This window comes from Corvus brachyrhynchos, unplaced genomic scaffold (assembly GCF_000691975.1).
Source record: "Corvus brachyrhynchos isolate BGI_N302 unplaced genomic scaffold, ASM69197v1 scaffold223, whole genome shotgun sequence".
Lineage (NCBI taxonomy): Eukaryota > Metazoa > Chordata > Aves > Passeriformes > Corvidae > Corvus > Corvus brachyrhynchos.
Window position 1 is genome coordinate 565,729 of NW_008237174.1, and position 23,802 is coordinate 589,530.

At 39.8% G+C, this 23,802-nt stretch overlaps 1 protein-coding gene across 1 annotated transcript in view; it reads right to left on the bottom strand.

The window, feature by feature from the left end:
* Positions 1-3,238: 3,238 nt before the first annotated feature.
* Positions 3,239-23,802, bottom strand: part of SEPT2 (septin 2) — a 21,735-nt gene continuing 1,171 nt past the window's right edge. Inside the window, exons 2-13 of the mRNA XM_008629525.2 lie at positions 21,690-21,722; positions 20,443-20,563; positions 17,144-17,230; positions 16,147-16,270; positions 12,395-12,529; positions 12,041-12,158; positions 10,701-10,802; positions 10,262-10,407; positions 9,532-9,615; positions 7,766-7,823; positions 5,747-5,859; positions 3,239-5,340 (exon numbers count right to left, since the gene is read on the bottom strand). Coding sequence (XP_008627747.1) covers positions 5,755-5,859; positions 7,766-7,823; positions 9,532-9,615; positions 10,262-10,407; positions 10,701-10,802; positions 12,041-12,158; positions 12,395-12,529; positions 16,147-16,270; positions 17,144-17,230; positions 20,443-20,563; positions 21,690-21,698 — 1,089 coding nt within the window. The 5' untranslated portion in view covers positions 21,699-21,722 and the 3' untranslated portion in view covers positions 3,239-5,340; positions 5,747-5,754. The remainder of the gene's footprint in view (positions 5,341-5,746; positions 5,860-7,765; positions 7,824-9,531; positions 9,616-10,261; positions 10,408-10,700; positions 10,803-12,040; positions 12,159-12,394; positions 12,530-16,146; positions 16,271-17,143; positions 17,231-20,442; positions 20,564-21,689; positions 21,723-23,802) is intronic.

Consider the following 23,802-nt stretch of genomic DNA (forward strand, 5'->3'; position numbering starts at 1 on the left):
TCTGGGCTTGACCCATGACATCAAATGTCACTTCACTGCACATGGGCTCACCTGGTCTCTGTGACAACAGCCTGGTTTCAGCACCCTTCATATAAAAGGACACACGAGCAGGTGGCAGCACCTCCCATTTTTTGGGTTATGAAGAGATTCTTTAGGAAACAACTACACACCAGGGGCTGCTCCAGCACAGGGACAACACCTGCTTCACCGTTAAACTGGCCTGCATTGCCAGCCACATGCCTTTGGGGCTGTCCAAAGGAACAGGGCATACAGCAGCCCAGAGCCTTGTTCAGCATCCCCAGGAAGAGGTGGCAGACATGGTAGGGAATAGGGCTCTAAGACAACAAGCTGCTAATCGAACTGTTATCTCTCCTGAGAAATCGCCCTTGGGAATCGTGGGCTGTGGGAAAAATCTCTACAGCAAGCTGAGTTATGAAGTGTTTTAATCACAGCTTTCTTGCATTGCAGGAATCCTTTAAGCATTTCTTTCTGGCTTTCTCTGACAGCAGGAGCCCTGTGTTAAGCTCTTTGTGCTCTATTCCATACACAGCGTTGAGAGAAAACAGCAAATAGGGAAGAGCACATAATTCCTGGGAGTCCTTTGCACCGAAGTCCAGCACAATGTCCTTTCAAGCAATAGTTTCAACTCTTCCCACAGCCTTTATAGATTGTGTTCTTGCACATTCCAAGCAATTAACCACCTCATTTGTCCTCTAGTTTGGACACTTCCCTGAAGCATGTAGCATTTCAGGATCTATTACAAAGTGTCCAGAAAAATGAAGGAAAAGTTACATTTTTCATTTTTCTTAACTCAGATGTCACAAAACAGGAGTTTAAAGATATTTTGTTCATTTTCTTTCTCTTTTTTGTAACCACTAAATCTGTATAACAAGCTAGCAAAATCCTGACGGAAATCCTTCTTCAGGGCCCAGAAACCAGATAAACCAACAAGAACACCACAGAGAAGCCAATGAAATGGACACACGAGGTTTGCTTAGCCCTGTCCAAACACTCAGAAAGATCCAGGCAATATTTGGCAGTGTGGAGCAGGAGAGTTGCCTGAAAACAAGGCACTTCTCTGCACTCATGCTATCTACTGAGATAGAAACAGCAAAGGACTCAACTGACATCAAAGTTACAATCCATGAATCTGAACTTAAATTTCTTCCAGTCTTGGGAGGATTTCCTACTAAATGCCTTCTGAATATAGTTGGGATTGGTAGCATTTGTTAATGAAATGCCAAACACTCCCTTCCAGTCACATCACAGGACAGCTTTCTCCCCAGTGGCTTACTCTGTGGTCATTAGAGTGTGTATGAAGACAGAGGTGTGACTAATTCATCCTCAGGTGTCACACAAATGGAAAGCCTGGGAGCAAGCGGTGACAATTCATCTCCAGCCCAGCCATCCTAATATTCATAACTACCTGAAAAGGGCACACCACAAGCTCTGAATGATCTTTTTCCTCATTCCTTGCTGAAGAGCCATAATGGCCAGGGAATGAACTTGAACTACTCTCCTCAGAAAAGAGAACATTTGGATCCCAAATGGAAGGAGCAAAGAAAGGGAAGGAGTCTAAAGACAGCCACGGTGCCTGTTGCTCTGCTTTCCTCCTCCTCCCCTGAGGGTGCTCTCCAGTGAAGAGCAGTATCCAGTAAATAAAAGCCAGGGCTCAGCACACTGCAATAAGCTGCTCCTCTCTGGAGTTGCCACAGCATTCTCCTTGCAAATATTGTCACTTTACCAGGGTCCTGTACTTCTTTAGGGGTGAACTTCCAAACCATTGTAGCAGAGAATTTCCCCAAAACCTGGCTCATATTCTCCCATGCTGTGCATGTCTATTCACCCTTGGGGGCAGATGTCTGAATGACCTCCATAGAAATCTCTGCCCTGACTCTATGGTATGGAGTCCACTGAGTAGACCTGGCAGACTTAGCAACAAGAACACGCTTTCCTAAACATACAAAGGGAATTCAAAACTCTCAAAAGCTGTTGTAACAGGCCTGAGGGAGGAAAAAGGGGCAAAAAGCTGGGGAAAATCATCCTTCCCTGTTCTCCCTGGATAGCAACACTGAACACTCATCAAGTGACCCTCATTGCCCTTCATGTTATCATGTCAGGAACTGGCATCCCACAGTACAGCAACAAAACAACCCTGACTGCTCTCCCTGCTCTGAAAAAACTCCCCACCAGGAGCATCTACAGCAATATGTAGAGTTAGGCACCTCACCCACATGAACGGACCGAGCAGCATTGTGACCAGTGGCTCTGTACGAATACAGAAAATGCTTGGATCAAAACTATTTCCAACCCATTCTGGGCAGTTCTGTTGTTATCTCACCCCTTTGTGCCCCACACTGGGGCCTAGTTAAGGTAGTGTAGTTTAGGAATGGTATTCCCCAGTTTAGTGTTCCCACTGAAACTCCAAACCACTCTGCCAATCACCTGCTCCCTTTTCCTCTCTCCCTCTTTTCTGCATCCGGATGGAGAGGAGAACTGGAAGCACAAAATGTAAAGATCACACACTGTTATAAGAACAATTTACTGGAAACAGCAATGAGATAAGAAAAGGAACAGTAATAGCAACCATATTAATTAAGAAAAGGGTACGAAAGACAGAGTGATTCACATGCAAAAATCCTTACCATGGAGGCCAACCCCACTCACGGCCACTCCAACCCTGCCCTTCCTGGTTGGAACAGGACAATATTTCAAACATATCACCACAAAATAATATTGATTATAATAAAGAACCATAATAAACACAAAATAGCTTTTTAGCAATTTTTATTACGGTTTTAGCTAATTGCAGTACATAGAATATAACAGGTTTTTGTACCAAGAACAAGTAATTTTTGCTATCAACTATAAAGGTCTCCAAATTCAAAGTGTTTTTACTCCTAAAATAAAAACCATCACAACACAGTAACAGAAAAAGAACTGTGGCCAGTTCAGCAAGCCACCAAACAGAATCTACCTTTTGTCCCCAAGTCTTTCTGCTGCTCATAGCTTTCTTTTACCAGCAGCTTTTCTGAGAAAAGCAGTCTTGCTTTTCATGCCTTAGCACAAACCCATGAACTTCAAGACCATCCCAAGAAAAGTGAAGGGGAAACAGATCTTCAGAGACATCAGGCACACTATGAACAATTGCCCCAAGGGCTTGGGAAGAAGCAGCAATTAATTACCTGTCTTGAAATGGCTAGTGCCATAAACTTGTTTTTTCCCATTAAATACCAAATTGCTTAAGAATCAAATGAAATGCTTTATATCCTGATCAAATATTTTAATGGATGTGTAAATATTCCAAAGAATCACACACTGCCTGAAGTAATTTCACAGATGGTCACCAAACAGCACTAAACAAACGGACAATCTGCTCTTGTTCCCATGCTAAAAATATAGGAAAAAAAGTAACAACCCAATATACACAGTGAGAGTGACAAGTACAACCAGGCCCCTGTGCAGACATTTTACATTTCACAGTTTTTCTTCAAGTACAGGCTCATGGAAATAGAAATAAATAAGGTGGTGTGGAGTGTTCTCTGACAGTGCTGCTACATTACTTTGGTCCTATACTTTCTTTTGAAAAAGCAACTCAAGAATTTAGAAGCATATGTTTTTCCATCCAAGTTTTATATGTAAAGATTTGACAAAATGGGACTTAACTCTTCTGTGCATCTCAGCATACAAAAAGGTTCTCATTTTCACTTTTGTCGAGGTTAGGGAAGGTCAAATGAGCCGTGTCAAACTTTGATAGTAATTACTTTTGAAAAGAGAGCAAAGGCTATGACACAAGGTTTTACTTCACATTTTCAGAAAGATTCAAACATAAACCAGTAGTTTCAGGCAAGCAAAAATTTCAGTTGATTAACAGGTTTATATTTAATCTAGCCACTGAAGTACCATTGGAATTATACACTAGCTGTAGAAATTCTATTATTTTTTTCAAAGAAACATTAACAAAATTATAAAAGTCACAGCTGCACCTGAGCTCAAAGAGCTGAAAGAAGTTGCAATTCTATCTGTTCATTAGCTGCTCAGATAAGGATGTTTTGTGACAGATCAGATGAAGAAATCTGATTGCTGGCTTTATCAGAAGCAGGAGACAACCCAAGGTGTGTCACTGCTTGCCCTGTCAGCCACCACCTGGGCAGGTGTGTGCTACAGTGTGATTACTTGCTGCAAACACAATATGAGGCATGATCTGCAGCACAAGTCCAGCCAAGATAAGAACAGTCTCCTCTGCTATCAGTATTAAGTGACCTTGGCCTAATAAAAAAATCAGCCGCTCCTGAAGTAATACTGTGGACTCCATCCTGGAGCAAGAAGTTAGAATACTGTTTGCATTGATCCTGTCAGGAACAGATCACTTTTAAAAAGAGAAGCGTGCTAATATATATTTTTATATATTTATATTTTTACTACATATAACAGTTTGCAATGCCCTAAAAACACTATGAAAATACTGATTAGGAATTATAGAATTTCTTACGCCTTTGGATATAGGAAACACCCATGCATAGAAAACTACTCTTTGGAGTTTACCTCATTCAACAAAATCAGCCTTATTCAAGTTTATTTGGCTACAATAATGCCAGAAAATAGCAGGAGTGATTTGTGATGGCCTACAAGAAACTGTTCAAAATTAGCTGCAATAGAGGAAGAGATTTTAGGAAAATAATAACCCTCAAGGTTAAATCTAAAGGAAATAACGTCTGTCATGTAACATACAGCATGCCTCTCACAGAGGCATTTCCTCTTCTTTCTTTCGCTAAGACACAAGGCATGCTTGAATTTTCATTTGATATTTTGCAGAGGCCAAGGAAATCCTCTGCTGTGAGCAGAGACAGAGAAAGGGCTGCTGGTCTCGCACACATATGTAAACACTGCAATATATATAAAAGTAACCTTGCAGGGGTGCAACCTTAGTGAGGTGACTGTTACCTGGCACTGAACAAGGTATCACTGACAGCTGTTTATTTCTAAATGGAATACAAAGTTAAAAGCAGGGAGCTAATAAGGTATATTAAAAAAATATTATCTAATGCTTATCAGGCTAGAAAGCTATCAATTACTATTTTGTATCCCTAATATAATAGGAAATTTAAAATAACCCCTAAGTAAGAAGGACTAAAGAAAACAAAAGTCAAATGTGTATAATATATAAAAATACCAACTGACTACATGTTACGAAATACATCTCACAAGGTGTTACCACAAAATATTCCCACATTAAACTCTACAGCAAGCTCCAGATCACATAGAAGCAAGAGGCATCCTTTCTGCCTCTACCACTGCAATCCAACTCCAGGTCTCCTGTAAGTCAGGGGATAAAGTCATCTAAAAACAAGACAGGAAAATACCATTTCAGATAGCAGTCTTCTCACATTAAGAAACCTGAAAGAACTGCACATATTTTATAAGTCACAAGGAAACAATGAGTTACGTCATCATGAGCTTGAGAAACCTGTTTAAACTATTTCAAAGACTTCTTCCATAATTCTGACCAGTATATATTGTATTGGCTTTCTGGAAAATTTTCATATACACACATACAATACCACACTGTTTACTTTGACTCCAAGCCATTTAACTTTGCAAACAGCAGTTAATCTGTATAAATTAAAAGTAAGACTGAAACCTATAGAAACCCATCTTGCAAACATTTTTCCAAAACTTCTTAATACCAAGCACATTAGAGAGCAGCTAAAGGAGAAGCCCTTTAAGTGGCTATTGAACATCTTACCCCAGACTTTACACATGGTGCCCATGAACTGCACTGCTGTCACCTTCTCCACTTTGCATCTGCATCTGCATCTGTGCCTGCATTCTTGCAATCATCTCCTGCATGCGACGGAGCTGGAAAAGCAGCACAGAAGAATTCTGTACCCTAATCTCACTTCAGAATATAATTTTTCACTGTCACCACCCTATTACTTATTTTTATTGAAGAGGGATCACATATCTGCATTTTCTTTATCTGACACGCAATGATCTCAGGTTATGGCATCTTCTTTTATTGCTCTTCATCCCTGAAGAGGCTGGCATTTACTGACCAAAATAAATAGGCTTTATTGTTGTACTGTGGGATGGGATTTTTAAGCATCCCTAAATGGAAGTCTCTGACGTTAAATGTATAAAAATTATGGTTCTGAAGCACGGAACAAGCATTTACACCTACTAAAGTTTATCAGAAAAAAAAGCAGCTTGTTTATGTCCCTCCAAACTACTCCTGTATCTGTCATCAAAAAAAAAATCGTCAAGATTACTCCCCAACTCCCTTGCTAGCAATGACTAGGTGGAAGCAAGTATTACAGGCAAACCATCCAATGAGACAAAAGCATAATTAAACTTGGTTGAAGCTCAATTTTAGAGTATTGCATTTAAACATATTAAACATTTAAACACAAGGAAAGTATGTAACTCATCTACTAAGATTAATTGAACCATGTTACACATACATTACTTAAATCCTTTTGTTGCATCCAGCTCTGACAGGTGGCAAGTCAACCTCACTATGGAAATAATTTTGGGTGCCTTTGTGCACTTACACTGTAAACTCAAACTAAACTGTTAAGCTCAACAATAAAGTTAAACCTGTAGAACGTTTACACTATACTTGTTTTACATATTGCTTGAAACAACAACCCTTTTCATTTTCATTCAGTTATATTTTGGGACTTGGGTCCCCACTAAGATCACTAGTAGAAGTCTGAGCATCTGCTTGTGCTAGGGCAGGCTAAGGAGCTCATCTAACTCAGCTCTCTCCCCTGTACAAGCTGTTAGGAAGTGCACGGAAGAGCCTGACAGCCAGGTGCCCACTCCCAGAGCTTATCCACACGTGCTCAAAATCTAGAATCTGTCCCTTTGGAGCTTGCCAAACCAAAAAAATTCTACCTCTGCATTTAGTGAGCACATTCATGGAGAAAGCAAACTCTCCTGTCTCAGCATTTTTTGCCTTACCTGCTCAAAAATACCTTGCTATGTACAAATTCCATGCTAACAAATACCACAATCTGCAGACTATGTTAGAAGTATCTTTTTAAATTGAAATCAGCCATCTATTAATCCCATTAATCTACTACACAAACGACCTCTTGTTTGTGTAGTAGATTCCCATTCATCCTGCCATCTATGATCATGTTAGTCCCTTTCCCTCCAGCCATCTACTTCTCAACAAGGCTGTTAATCTCATCTACCCTATCACAGGACCTGCTTCAGGTCTCCACTTCAGCCTTTCTGCCCACATTTTGCTTTTCATTGCACTTTTTCTAGTCTTGCCTATCTACAACCTTTTTGAGTTAGAGGAACAACAAAAGCAGCATTAGAGCTACGCATTAGGAATTTGTCATAGCGGCAGAATGAGAATTTCTGTTTTGTTTTTTATTTCTGACCCTTTCTACCATCATTCCCTCTTTTGCTGCAGGGCTGAACTGACTTTGTCCCAGTCTGCAGTTGTTAAGTGTAGAACCCTAACTCCCAAGAGGATGGTTCTCCTTGCCCACGCAGTGTGCGTTAATCCATCGCTGATCACTACAGTGGAATCATGTTTTATCAGATTCCATTTGTTCCAAAAAATCCCTATCCTGAGTCTCCTCTCACCTCTTTTCATTCTGTTTTCTTAGTGAAGCTTAAATAACTTTATATTGGCATATAACAGTTTTTCCTTTATGAATTATTAAGATCATATAAATATTTGCTCTAAAGTAGCAACAAAAGAACAAAAATTCCCCCATTATAAGAATATAAAGTTCTGTCATCTTACTTCTGCTTCCTTCTCAAGCAGAATCTGGTCTTTATTTACTTCTTCATCTTCTATTTTCCTAAAATAATATTAATATTGTTAGAACCATTAAATCATTAAGGTTGGAAAAGCCCTCTGAGATTGCTGAGTCCAAGCATTAACCCACCATTGTGTTCACCAGTAAACCACGTCCCCAAGTGCCACATCCACAAGCAGTTTGAACACTTCCAGGGATGGTAGCTCCACCACTGTCCTTGGGCAGCCTGTGCCAGCGCCCAAACACCCTTTCTATGAAGAAATTTCTCCTAATATTCAATCTAAACCTCCCCGGTGCAACTTGAGGCCGTCTCCTGTTGTCCCATCCCTTGTTACTCGGGAGAAGCAATTGACTCCCACGTGGCTTTATTCAAGATTATCTACCACTTTGTTAAAAGCTTTCTCCTACTCCATGTCACGACAGGAAGATCTACTAATGGATCTAATCAAGCAAGTGCCATCAAATATGCAAAGCAAACAAACTGGTGTTTGTTAAAAGGTTAACAGAGAAATAGATTGTAAAAAATCTGCTGTGCCCCAAAGCCTCTGAGATCATTAGTGAGTACAGTCAACAAGCACCTATTGCCAAGCACTCCTGGGAGCAGAAGTGCAAGCTTGAAATACACTCACGTGAAATCTACCCTCACTTACAGTAAACCTGACTATGTCCTAGCACCACCTCAGAAATGTGAAAGCAAAGGTGTATGGGCCACTTAACTAGGCAAGATACAAAAACATGCTTTAGCTTCACATACCCAACTTAACAGCAACTTGAAATCCTCTAAAAATTGGATGACCTTAAGTCACATTACTTCTAAGGCCTTTGTACACACCTGTTGGATAAGAGACGCCAGAACTTGGGAAATTTGGGGACTTTCACCTTGAATTTCAGAAAGCAGGATTTAAAGTCAGGAGAGAAGAGCATTTCATCTTGCCTGTAGGCCAGTGCTACAAGCAGAAACAAACTCCTTTTGCTGAAAACTGACCAGACGTGTGACAAAATCTCTGTCAACAGCAGGATGGGGAAACTTGTGCAAAATGCCCCAAAACCCCCAAAATGTGCAATTCGGAACCCTCTAGTGGCTGTAAGAAGAGACGCAGCTGAAACACCTAAACCAGGAAACACGTGGTTTCCCACAAGACCTCACCAACTCATCTTTACAGACCCTGCTATTGTACTTAAAAATGGGGTGTTTTGCCCAGTTCTCTTTCCAGGAAAGATGTGCCCTACCCACCCCAGCTCAAAACAGGGTTGACAGCCATTACCCTGTGGCTGCTATGTAGAGAAAATTATGTATGTCATGTTCAATAAAACACCTCAAAAAAATTCACAATCATCTCTTCTAAAGACCCAATCCAAATATTCCGGCTGCTAGTTCTGAAAAAAACCCACACTCTTTTTAACATATCAGCTCTGATCTAATTTTGCAGGTTTTTTAAGACAACATTTATCATAGACATCTGTCCTACTTAGTACCTTCGACATTCCAATCCAACTATGTTCAAGTCTCAGACCAAAGCACAGATGTAACTATTCCCACAATTCCCTAACTCCACAACTGTCACTTCAGATGTACCAAATATTTTTTGTTACACTCTTTGTAAGCTGGTTGATAGAACTTGATGTTGACTGGAGTCACAGAGCTGCCCTTGATCTACCAAATCCTAATGCAATGCTAGGTGAGACACACGGAGCAAAATATAAATTCAGAAGAGGAGGAAGAAGCAGCATGTAACCATGAGATGACAACCTGCTGCCTCGTTTGAGCCTCTCAGAGCGGAAGTTCTCATAGTGAAGATCCTGGGTCACCTCCTGAAGGTCTTGCATATGGGTGCTGGAGGAAGAAAAGTAATTAAAACATAAAACATCCTTATGTCACATCAGTTTACTTAAGTAACTCTCACATTCAGCGCTGTCTTGGATCAATGGGCTCAGCATGCACACCCAATTAGCATACTAATCTAAAAGCTAATTTCTGTTAAATTGGTGCAATAAAGGACACCGAGAGATCACCTCAGCCCTAAGACTTCCCTGACAGAAGCTGTACTCCTGGGCGAGGCCTCTGATGAATGTGAGCAGGCGAAACAGAGTAGCAAAGACCAGGAAAAAAACCAAGCAGTGGACTTTTCAAGTCTGCTCCTTTGCAATTGTATCTGCTTAAAGATACATTGAAATAAGGACAACTTGTTTTATGTTCCTGGGGATCTGAGTAGCAATACAACGCTAGGTTGGACAAAAGAATTAGACAAAGCATTATTAGTCTGAATCACTAATTCAGATTGGAGAGAACCTATGGGGCCTGTGTGGTCCAATCCCTGACTAGGCCTAGCTCAGCTAGGTAAAGGCTGCTCATGGCCTTCCCCACACAAATTCTGAATGTCTTCAGGGATTACACAACTGCAGCGAACCCCCAATACAGTGCTTGATTATCTTGGTGATTGTTTTCTAAACTACTATTTAATTGGAATTTTCTAACTTACATTAACATGGTCCTCAGCTTCAGGAAGTCATTATGCTCTGGATTCTCCACTTCAACTACACCCCATGGGTAGAGCCGACCTCTAACTTTTTTACCTTTTGCTTCGATGAGTTGATTGGACCCCACTACACAAAATGGAATGCTGGCCTGAAAGCCAAAAGTGCAAAAGTTACTTATAATGAACCAGGACAAACAACTCCAAGAACAACTCTTGTTCTGCCCAGCAGTGCATATTATGGTAAAAAGTTCATAACTCTCTGAATTAAAAGGTGTAAAATGAATAAAAGTAATTGCTGCTACCATCTTCCAAGCTAGGGAAGCCTGGGCAGACACACAGTGACTCACTCCAGGTTGCATTGCAGGTCTTATTCTAAAGCCATCTGAGCAGTCTGAAAAAATACAATATATTATCCACATATAACCTATTAAACCAGTCACACCTTCAGGAGTCTGGTCTGCTCTTTAAAATCTTCATCCTCATCAGATTCAGCATCAGGCAGGTGATAAATCTTGATGCCATGCTCTTCTATTTCATCCAGAATCTGAGATTTGCAATAAAAGAAATTTATATAATATGCATGTAGAATCGGCACTTTAAAACCTTAACATAAAATTACTTAATATGCAGTCTCTTAAGAAATCTGGATTTATCTTACTGATCCAAATTACTCAACAAGGATTTGGTTTTAAATACCATATTTCTTCATGGTATTCAACAACTACTTGCCACAGACTTTCAGACAAACAACAGTGTTCACAAAACCACAGTCCTTTGTGGAAACTGTGTTTTGTTAAACCTCCGCAATTTTTTTTGTAATAACAAAAGCATTGACTCAGAAGTCATAGTTGCTTTCTACAGCTTAACCTCCTTGCTCTTACCTCTGAATTACAACTTGGGAGGTAGGGGTGGGAGTGTTTGAAAAACTGAGATATACACACAACAAATACTTTTTTCTTCATGACTGCCGAATAATCCTTATTTCTGCAGAATTCTAGCACAGTAAACGTACCTACTAGAATATACTATATAAAAAGTCTCTATTTTTATTCCAGATTGGGTAAGATAGCTATAAGGATTTTCAGAATAACTGACAAAAAATCATGAAGTTTTCAATGCAAGAGCTAAGACTGCAGCATGCCTTTGAGAAGTTAATCCTAATGCTTCTTTCTAAACTTCATAGCTGTTATTAGTGTGTAATGGTTTGCTGAATTCCACCTCCTCCCAGCAAATACATCATCAAGTCCTGCAAGACTGAATGTGTTAAGAGGTCCTGCCTCTGGAAGAAAGAATTGGAATGCTTTAGAAGGAGTGATATAGGGGAAGAAAAACAACCCCAAAATCAGAAACATCACTGAAAATACCATTTTTTAACCATCAGAATTCTGACTGGGTAAAAGAAAAAAATATATAATACATATGCACATTCCATATGCAGATATTATCTCTGCTTTGGGACTGATTAAACAGGTAACAGACCAATTACCATCAGCAAATGTATTTAAATATTCTTCCAAAGTTTCAAAATTCACTCAATCTAATTGTAAATGTAGCCAGTCTGCCATTTTGCAAACAGCATTCTAAGGACAATTTCTCAGTTAAATACGTAATAAAATAATTTACAAGATACCAAACTACATATTAAATGATGCTACACTGTGCATGAGATTATATTTTCCTCAGCTAGGACAGAGTAAGGTTAATGAGAACACCCCTCTCTTCAGCCACCATACTGCTACAACCAAAGCACAACACATTTCTGCAAGCCAGAAGATCACTCACCCTTTTCTTTAGTCTCTCTCGCTCTTTCAGAGAAAGTGTGTCAGCTTTTGCAATCACTGGTACAATATTTACTTTGTTGTGTATGGCCTTCATAAACTCAACATCCAGAGGCTTAAGGCTAAAATTAAAACATGGAAAAATTTTATTTATTTTTACTGTAAATTACCAATTTATTTTCACTCCAGCATAAATATCTCTCTTTACACAGAGAGAAAGAACACAGCCAATTAATGTCAGCAGTTATAGCACTTGCTTAAGTACTGGCAACCCGATTCTGAAAATTTAAGTCAACAGGCACAAACCAACTCTCTAAAATAAAACAATGAAAAAAAAAAAAGACAGAGAAACACCTACCCATGACCAAATGGTGAAATGAAATAGAAACAGCAATGAACTCGATTATCTATGATATGCCTTCTGTTCAATCCACTCTCATCATGCAGGTATCGCTCAAACTGCTCATCAATGTAAGAGATTATGGTCTTAAAACTGTAAAACAAGCATGGATTTGAGAAATCACCAAATGGTCCACAACTTTAGGACTCTTTCAAAGGTAATATTAAACCACTAAGATACCCTGCTGATGAACCAATCTTCTGATGGACAAAAATTCATTTACTGATTCTATAGAACAGGGAAAATAGAAGAGCACGTATCTCAAAATTTTATTTGAATTCTAGAATAAAAAGCTACTATGCCTATTAGATATATATATATAGAAAGATAAAATATATATAACCCAACCTCAGTTCTACAACAAATTTCTCTTGGGTTAGTGTTTATATCTTGATTAACATTAACCACACATTTTCAAGATATTTTAAGGTTCTTGTTCCAAACTGATTTAAAATCATAAATGGTTGGCGTTGGAAGGGACCTTTAAAGATCACCTAGTTCCAAGCTACTGTCATGGGCAGGGACACCTTCCATTAGTGCAGGGTGCTGTAAACCTTGTCCAACCTGGCCTTGAACACTTCCAGGGATGGGACAGCCACAGCTGCTCTGGGCAACCTGTGCCAGTGTCTTAACACCATCACTGTAAAAAGGTCTCTGCTACATCCAACCTAAATACACTGTCAGTTTCAAACCATTGCCCCTTGCTCTGCTACTACAGGCCCTGTTATTAAGTCTCTCTCCATGTTTCCTGTGAGACACTTTGATAAATTTCAAGGCATCAGTAAGGTCTCCCTGAAGTCTTCTCTTCTCCAGATGGAGCCCAAACTCTCCCAGCCTCTCTTTACTGCTGTTCTAGCCCTTGAATCATTTTCGTGGTCCTCCTCTGCACCTGCTCCAGTAGGTCCATGTCTGTCTTGTGCTAGAGCCCCAGAGCTGGGTGCAAGTCTCACAGGAGCACAGTAGTGGGGCAGAACTCCCTCCCTCAACCTGCTGGCCACACTGCTTTTGATGCAGCCCAGGATATGGGTTGCTCTCAGGGACTGCCTGCTTATATCCAACTTTCTGTCCACTAGTGTCCTGGTTCTGGCCCAGATCAGCAGGAGGGGGCAACTCCAGAGAGGAGCAACTTATTGCAGTGTGCTGAGCCCTGGCTTTTATTTACTGGACACTGCTTGTCACTAGAGAGCACCCTCAGGGGAGAAGGAGGAAAGCAGAGCAACAGGCACTGTGGCCTTTCCAGCTGCAGCTGAACCACTGCAACAACCTGTGCCACGAACAGTTGCCCCTACACAGAAGAAGAAATCCAAGACCAAATCAGTTTGCTTAGTGAAGGATGAAGAGGAAGCAGGGCCCTCACAGCAGGAGGAAGAGACAGGGCCAGAGATAATCACCTGACTGCTATCCCTAGTGAGCTGTGAGATACATGAAAAGATTTCAGCCGCCATCTGGGGGAGCCCCTGGCAACCCAGCTGCACCGGTACTGGGATACCACAGCCCACGCTATGGAACCAGATGGTAGGGAAGCCAAGCAACTGGGATCCCTGGCCTGGGATGTGCGCATTGACAAGGGGATTGGGAAGAGGACAGAAACTCTCAGCTCTGGTGGCGACTCCTGTCAAGTGTGAGGGAAAGGTAGTCTCTCAAGGATGATCTAAAATGTGACTAGGCAGGTGGAAGGCCATGGAGGAAGGTATCCAGTACCTGAGAGAATTAGCTGTACTGGAGGCAATCTATAGGGGTCCAAATAATGATCAGTGCCCTGTAGATCCAGATGAGGTCCACTGTACACAATCCGCATGGCAGAAGTTTGTACGGACCACGCCATTGTTGTATGCCAACTCATTTGTGTTGTTGTCAATGAAAGGAGAGCAAACAGTGCTTCAAGTGACCTAACTCTGGCAGTAATATCATCTTTTTTCTTCCCTACCAACCTGCACCTCAGCTGCGGAAAGACTGTCCAAGATTAAGAGCAGATTTGAAGAACTCGAGCAAACTAGAGAGGAAATGTTCCATACCCCACCAGTATGGGCCAGAGCCTCTGCTACTGGGAGCAAACATTGCCCTCCTCAAGAGGCACGATATACACCAAGATGTAACCTGTGGTTTTACCCACATGACCACAGAGAGGACATGAGGAAGTGGGATGGAAAACCCACCACTGCCTCAGCAGCATGGGTGCAGGAGTTGAGAGGAAGTACAACCACCACAGGAAATTCTTCAAGGATAAACACAGCTCCAGTTTCCAGCGGGCATGTCCTCAGACAGAACAGAAGGGCTGATGTTACTTCTGATCCTCTTGGATGGGACCTACCATGAGGGGACTTCCAGGTCATATTTACAAGAAGCTAGCAATGAGTACCACAACCGGAACCAGCCTCCAGCCTGGTGGAGGAAAGAGACAATCCCTATTAGGCTGTGTTGATCCAATGGCTTGGCAGAGCAGAACAAGTGTACCCTGATGCCATTGAGATACAAAGGGGAAGAATTTATTTCTGGGAAGACGGGGAATCCCAACAGCTGATTGCACTGGAAGCTGAAGTACATCTGGAACTGACTGCCTCAGGGTGGAAGTACAGCCTACCATTTGCCATGGACTGATCCAGACTGCACTGGAAAAGTGCAAGGCTTCAGAACACTTGCAATACATTGATTACATCACTGTGTGGAGAAACACGGCAAATGAAGTTGTTGAAAAAGGGGAGAAGATAATCCAGCTCTTCCTGAAGGTTGGTTTTGCCGTAAAACAAAGTAAGGTCAAGGTACCTGTCCAGGAAGTCCAGTTTTTAGGAGTAAAATGGCAAGATAGGCATCATCAGACTCCAACAGATGTGGTCAACGAAACAGCAGCTCTGTCCCCAGTGACCAGCAAGAAGGAAGCTCAGGCTTTCCCAGGTGCTGTGGGCTTTTGTAAGCAGCATATCCAGAGTACAGTCAGACTGTAAGGCCTCTCTATCATGTCACCCAGAAGAAGAATGATTTCAAGTGGGGCCCTGAACAACAACAAGCTTTTGAACAAATTAAACAGGAGATTGTTCATGCAGTAGCCCTTGGGCTCACCAGGACAGGACGTGTGGTCTTGAACCAGAATTTCACTTTATTGGGAAGCACTTAATTTCCAAAGTTCTGGGGAAAGCCAGAGGTTACCTTGAGGTTCACGGGCTTGAGAAATGTGGGAAAAGGGATTACCATTGAAAACCGATTGCCCTTGATCTCAAGATTACTTCTCAGTATTTACTATAATGTAAATTTGTAAAAAAAAAAAAAAAAAAAAAAAAAATCAAAATCTAAGATGGTGAAAAGCACTAAAAAATTAGGCACGGAATCTGAGAATGCACAAGTGAATGTAGACAAGATCTAAGGGTGGATTTTTGCTTGCACTGAAGAGTAGGTGATTTACTTTCTTAAAGTATTATTGAGAGTCAAGGTCACAGTTCACTTAAAGCTCTTTCAAGCAAAATGAAAGTTAACAAAGAAAAAAAAAAGTGCCACAAAATTTATTTCAAGTTGTGTCGAAGTCATTGATGCCTCTTTACATGTATCAGAATTAATTCATAACACTGAAATTAAGCTTCCTCAAAATAAGAAAACGAAAAATCCCACCTCAAATTCAGCATTTCACAGACACACACCACACTTCCACCCCCCAGGACAGATAAGAAATCTATGTCAGTCTCCATAGATAGATCAAGATACATTCTCTGTGCACGTACCAGTCCCGACAATTGATAGCATCCCCATATCCTGGTGTATCTACAACTGTCAGCCGCAGTTTCACACCCCTCTCTTCAATTTCAACTGTTGAGGCTTCAATCTGCACAGTGCGTTCAATCTTATCTGAAAGACAACAAACTCCATCTTTCAGAATCAAATTTGTAAGACCGTGTCATTTTGAGATAAGCTCCAAAGATTAATTGGCAGATAAAACCGCATAAATATTATTCTATTGATTACATTTTAAGGCCTGATAACAAAAGGACTCAGTACATAAATTCTTTAGATGTTATTAGAGGACTACATGAGATTTCATACTTTTCTTAAAAATAGTGTAGAAATTAAGGCAAGAGGGACTGAGATAAAACCATAGGTAATTGGAGAACAATACAAAATTATACATAATGGATTTTTTTCCTAAGGCTGGAAGTTATATGTAATCATCAGCTAACATGATAAAACCCTTAAAGCAAGTCACTCAACAGGTAGCAAAAAGGTAAAAATTGCATCTTTTATTTTATTACGATATCCTCTTTTGTTGGATTATTGCATGCCTTGATTAACAGAATAAAAATAGGACAAGGGAATGAAGAAGAACAGGAAGTGAAGCCCTCATTCACTAAATATCCATCCAAAGCAAAGGAATTAAGGTGCAAGCAGGTATAAACAATTCATATGTTTACAATTGCAACAGATTAAAAACTAAATAAATTCTCTGATTGTTTTAGTTGATTGTTTCTCTTACTGTGGCACAATGACTATTTTTAAGCAAAAGAAGGGAACAAATTTCTAGATGCTAATACAAATACACCCAAGGACTAAATAACAAAGACCCGATAGACATCCCAGCTGCAGAGGAAAATGGTTTTATCAAACAGCTCAAGTGTCAGGAAATACATTAGAAACTCTTACAGCTAGAAATCACTGCTGGCTGCTACCAAAACTCAAAGATAAAAGCACTCAACTCCAAAAATCATTGAGCAAAGATGTATTTACCAGCAGCTCCTGGGATTATCCTTTCTGGGTAGAGATCTGTCAAGAAGAGGCTGTTTATTAATGTAGATTTCCCCAATCCAGATTCACCTGTGATTCAATATAAAGATAAATTCAACATATTTACATAAATAATTTCAACAGTATCTGGACAGTATTATCTGACTATACATTTTTTCATATTTCTTTCAAATTAAAAATTTACAACTTATAATTTTGGATTAACAAAGTTTGCACAAAAGGGTTGAATAACAATTTTTACATCTTGGCTTTATAATGCACTTTCCCAGAGCTTTCACTGATGATTTGTAATTAATTCTGCTAGTCAAGCAGAGTTGGGATCCATTTAGACCTAAGATTTCCCATTTCATGTCTCCTGATTTTTTAAGACATGCTTTTCTTTTATCACTCCAGAATGTGAAATATCATACCCAGGGAGAAGCTATATCCTCTCAAGGCTACATCATCCATTTAAACAATGAAAAATGCATTGCTGAACTTCTGCACAGCCAGGCATCATAAAGTGGGATTTATTTCTGCTTTTTATGACAATATGGCAAACAAGAACTAAAAGCAAGAGGAATATGGCCACTGAGTAATTTTTTTTATACTGATGAACTTGGGGATTACCAATTTGTACTGTAAATATATTTTTGTTCTAGAGATAAAGACGGCCATGAGGAAAGTTCAGAGGACAACAAACTAGTTAAAGATCAATATTTTAATCAGAAAAAATGTTCATAGCATAAGAAAGAGCAGCAACTTGTAATGCTCAGTACTTGAATTCACTGAGGAGATCTTTTTCTAGAATTTTAGTTCTATTTCAGGTGTTGATAGAATTAAACTTAAAAATTAGATGTTAAAAAATGATGGGCCACAGAATCCCTGAGTAACACAGACTATTCTGCAATATGAATCTGACAAAAATATCTGAACAAAAGAAAAAAAAGATGAAAATTGTTTTTAAATAAAGATTTGAGTAGGGGCTGCCAGTTTTTAATGCCTTATAGAATGCAGCTTTCAAGGTCAGATTGTGCCAGTGCAGCCTTCACCAGTGAAGGTGACACGCACCCAGAGTAACTCAACAGTCACATGGAGTCATTTTGGCAAAACCAAAAAAAGTATGATTTCATCCAGTGCCACATTCCATAGTTCCAGTATGGGTAAATATTACACATAAACAAAATCAGTTTTCATAGTCACTGGCAACAATGATACTGGCTACAGTAGTTTAGTGACTCTTAACTGAAATAACTATTTAGATGAAGTCATAGCTAAATAATGAGAATGAACATAAAATTGTTAATAAATACAAGTGATTGGGATTTCTTTGGGAGCAACACAGCCAAGCAGCCAAATACTTATAAACTCCAGCTCATATTTTCAGATACCACAGTAAACAATACCAGGGAAAAAAAACATAACCAAAAGCAAGGTGAAAAAGCAACATCATTGATTAGGATTCTGTCAGCACAGGCAGCTTTTAAAGTATTACCCTGCTCAGAAATGAAGAAGGATGGCAACTTAATGAAGAATGATAGTTTGAAACAGGCACTGTGACACAGTCCACAAGGGAACATACTTAAACTCCATGCATATTTGAAGAGAAAGAATTCACATTCCAAACTGTTGAAATAATCAAAAATTTAAAGCATGGTTTATTTTATCTTACATCAGCTGCCTCCCTCTGCTAGTGTATCTTAAAATACCATTCCAAACTTTCAATGGAATTATTTTTTTCCGAGTTCTCTTCCTGTAGTTTTCATTTGTCCCTTAAAACAGTGGCAGGCAACAACCATAAAGTTCCACTTTTCTCCAACACGGGTGGATTAAACCCCTTTCTGTTACTCTTACACCATGTCGTTTCCCCTCTCTATTCTATTTCTATTTTACAAGAGGCTAGAAACAACTGTTGGTCTACATAATTTTGCACTGCTTTCTTCCAGAACTGTTTTACATGGCACTGTTTGCAATTAGAATTCAAAGAGATCTGACAGTTAAGTTTAGCTACAGCAGAGAAAGCCCATCTCTTCTTTCTCCAAACTATTCCCACTTTTAGGATCACTGAACAGTAAATTCTGAAGAGTTACAGTAGATAGCATAATTTAAAGCAGCTACTTATAGTTTGGCTTGACTCTTAGATTTTATAAGATATCCTTTATGGTATCATCCAAATCAAGTCTAATGAAAGATACAGTAAACAACTACAATAAAATTCTAGGAAGACAAACATAAGGGCAAACTCTGTACAACACTGAAGAACAAAACTCAGAAGCAGGACAAAAGCAGTGCTAGGGCTGTCATTTGGCAAAACTAATGAAAGGTTTGAGGATAGACTCTCTCTGTAACTACTAAAATCAAAAACAATTAAGTTAAACACCTCCTATCATGCACTGTGTGTCACCTCTCCTGCTCGTTCCCACTGTGATCTCTCTTGGGCAAATCCAACACACAAATGGGATTTATTTCTTGTGGTGCCAGGTAATAAAGAGCCTAATTCTATCAGGGTACTTCTTGTGAAAGCAAGAATTACAGAGTTCAAACACCAAAACTCACAAGTTATGGCTCACAAACAGAGAAACAGAGAAGACACCCAAGCCTGATTTGGGAGTCTACTTAACCTTCAAGAACATCAACCGATTTCTCAAAGGATCAAGGTATTTCTTCTGCAGACACTAGATTTTTCTTTCCATTCCAGATACCAACACAGATTCCCAATGAATTATCAAATAGAACAACACTTTAGATTACAACTGCTAACATAAAATCATGATCAATGTAAAAAGTAACAGCTCACACCAAAACCAACAGGTCCAATTCTCAGTCTTTCTCACTCTTTCACGAGAGCATTTGGAAGGGTTGAAAAGACTAGAGTTCAGATTGTTTTGAACTACAGAAGCATAAACAACATCTTAAATAGAATGGTCTCCTTAATCCTAGTCTCTTAATCAAAACATGCAAGTGAACCAATATTGTATTCAAATGCAAAACCAGTTTAAAGCTACATTTTAAATGGAATACTGGAATACTGTAAGGGGAGAAGGAAGGAAGAAATGATTGATGGAGTGCACAATAAAATTTCTTCACCCACAAACTTATTAATGTATTCAAGCATGGTTTGAAATGTGGTAAACAACTGCTGCAAGAATCAATAAAATAGAAAAGAAAGCTAAATGCTACAGTACAGGAAAGTTTCTGATGCCAGCTGGAGCCTTACAATAGTGGAAGTAACATTCATTTTAACATCAAATTCCCTGTGAACAAGCACTAATTGTGAGAAAAACTATAAAACGCTTCCTTACCAACCACCATAAGAGTAAATTCAAACCCCTTTTTCACAGACTTTCGGTGAACCTGATTGGGAAGGTTCGCGAATCCAACATAGCCGGGAGTTTCTGGATTGGTAAATTGAGCAGGCTGTTGCTAAAAATGAAATTTAAAAAAATAAAATAAGACAGTAATAAACAACCACTCAAGACTTACTAGTTTGTAGAGCTGCTTTCCTCACTTATCTCAAAAGGTTTGAAGCTACGTGACATACAGAGAGGAAACTACTCAGAGGTTCCTACTACTCGACAGTTTCACAAAGAAGTGCAAAACAACTACATTGACCTAGAGCTTAAAAAAAAAAAAACTTCACTTGTTCAGCTCTCCAGCCAAGATCACCTCAAGTAAAACAGATAAAACAGAAACAAAATCCCAAATAATTATTTATTGAAGTATGACAAAGTATGAAGTGTGGTCACTAATCACACACTTTTTGAACAGTCTTCACACACAGTTAAAATGAAACAGTTTTCTGTGGACTTGAATAAAAAGATGGCTGTTTCTGATCCGTTTTTAGCACATCCAAAGGAAAACCCTGAGCAACTTGCGAAGTGACAGCTGTCTGCTGGAAGTGCTCTTCAGAGAGCTCTCTTAAAGTGTGGGGAAGGGGAATTGACACAGTAGCGTTTTGAATGCTCACTGCTACAGATATGGCAGAGAAATCTTTACATCTCTTATTTCCTTCCTCAAACACATTACTCAAGCACCCTTTATCATTCATTTCACCCTAATAAGCCAAGACGGATATTTTACCTATCATATCAAATGCTGGGGGCCAAGAATTAGATGAATCCCAGCACGACAATAGTATTTTAGGTTACAATATTTTAAATGAAGGATTTTATTGGAAAACCAGTTGATTCTATTAGCAAAGAAAGAAATTATATCTAAACCATCATTTTCTTAAATGAGTCCTGCTCAAAACAAAGTTGAAGAAAGGAAATTTCAAGGAAGATGCACCAAGGAGCTTGCATACAACTCTGACTAAAATCCTTCCAAGAGTATTAGTTAACTGCAGAGATTTATACTTGCATGAAACTACTTTAATATATGTTTTACATCACTCATCTTTCAATATCATGTCTCCTATAGACAGTAAATTTAGAATACCTTTCATCATCAAACAGATGCAAGTTGCACAATTTGTCATTGAAGATTAGTATTTAAAAACAAAAAATAGGTTTCACATTGTTACATTGGAAGACAGAAATATTATTCTTACCTTGGACATTTTTAGGGAAGGGCAGGAAAAAATCTGAAAAAATAATAATGTTTTTCAGCTTCTTAAAAATTGTATGAGAGAAAAACTCACCCACAAACCAATGTAATATCCACTGTTGCACACTAAATTGAAAAAGGAGCATCCCTGACTGGATGTCCAGATTCTGAAACAGCGTCCACTTCTTCACAGAGCACAAGCATTTGACTCTCCTGTACTAACAACAGGCAGAATTTTCAGCTACCATTGCTCCTATAAACACAGTCAGACAACAAATTCAAGCAACATGAATGTGGGGCGCTGAAGGCATCAGGTGTGTGACAAACTGTTCTGAAGCCTTGAAAGTCCACATCCTTTCCGGAAACTAACCAAACCAAACACCCTGCTAAAAGACACCTTGCTCTTTACAGGAAACAGTTTCTTCAAAGCTAAAAAAACCCCCAAACTCAGTTATTATTTTTCTTTTCAATCCTCTTTCTCTTCAGCATTTTCCATCATGCTCGAGTGTTTTGTAAAGAGCTAACAGCTTCAAAATGAAACTTCTTCTCCTCCTCTTTTATCTAGATGCTTAAAACTCAGTCATTCTACCTTCTGTCGCCAATATAAAATTTTCACGTGTAGCTGCATGTGAAATATAAAACATGCCAGGGACACACACACAAAAAAAGTAAAGATTTCTTATCTAACACTTCTATGCAAAAAGGTCTCTTAACAAAGACTTACCAACCACTAACTTGCATGATTTCAAGAGATCATGTGATTTACCGTGGCAAAATAAAAATGTCAGCATATGCTGTATCTGCAAGCGATGAGAGCTCAATTCCCCTTTCTAGTCCCTCCCCTGGCTTACCCTCTTACCACAGGGTATCTGTTCCCAATCCCAAAGCCCACACTCACCTCTTATCAAGCTCACTCACACTTCAATTCTACGGATTTGAAATTAGCATTGATTCCTTTCCATCTTCCAAGCAGATTTTTGTCAGCAAGTTCAGCTTCGTGTGAAGTTACACCAAACTGCTTCAGTCTGTTTCTCCCAGCAAAGAGACATCTTGGAATCAAAACAAACTGTCCAGTGTTAGATAGCAGAAGCCCAACTTTTTGTGTCAGGCACAAGGTAAAGTTGTTTCAATGTGGGGACGATTTCGAGGATTTTCTTCTCAAAGCTACCATATAGGTGTATGTTTACACAATTGCAACCTCATTTGGGTTTGATGGGAGGTCCAGACTGAAGATGTTAAACATTGAAGCAATCTGGTGTCCCTTCTCATGAAGCCGAAGTTGCTAACAAAAATCCGGCACCCTGGTTACTCACACAAAATAAAAACTGGATAACATGGTTCTCAAGGGAAATTTCAAGATAAAAATAAATTCTAGTATCTGCAACATCTGCATTTCAGTCCATAAAACGATCTATGACCTGTGATGTATTCAACTAGTGAAGAGGTTATCCGTGAGCCTTTTATCATGTAAGATTGCTCTGATAGCAACTCTTCCTTCCAAGAGTGTTTCCTGCCAGTGATGTCATTGATTCCTGCTTAAGCATTCTCCATGAGAGGTTTTCAATGCCAAATAAAACTAGATCCTGCTGGAACACAGAGGAACATTCTTTTAATTTGTGAGACTTGTCTGTCACCCAACCATTTCTCAGAGGCAGGCTAAAAGCAGAGGAAAGTTTCTCACAGCTGCTAAGAAACGAAGCAGCGAGCAGAGTTATGCAGACGGCTACAGCTGCACTATATTTTAACAAACGGACCAAGCACAGGAATCTTTCACGAATGATCGTTCCCACAGCGTTCCCATCAGGTCTGAGCTCTCCGTCACAGGCAGGAGCACACCCGAACCCGAAGGCCAAGGCCCTGCTCGACCGCAGCCCGAGCCCAGGGGGTGGCTCGGGGGGCTTAGGGTTGAGGTCGGGGTTAGGGGCTTAGGGTTCGGGTGCCTCGAAGCAGCCCGGATTTTCCTCAGGAGATGGTCAGTCACATTCTTCACCCTCCGGTTTCAACAGCGCGGCTGGAGTTTTCTACGAGACCGTGTTCAGAAGCGACTGCCTTACACGCTGTGGGAGAGGCCCCGCTCCTCCGCGGCCCCCGCTCGAGGGTCCCACGGCGGCCCATAC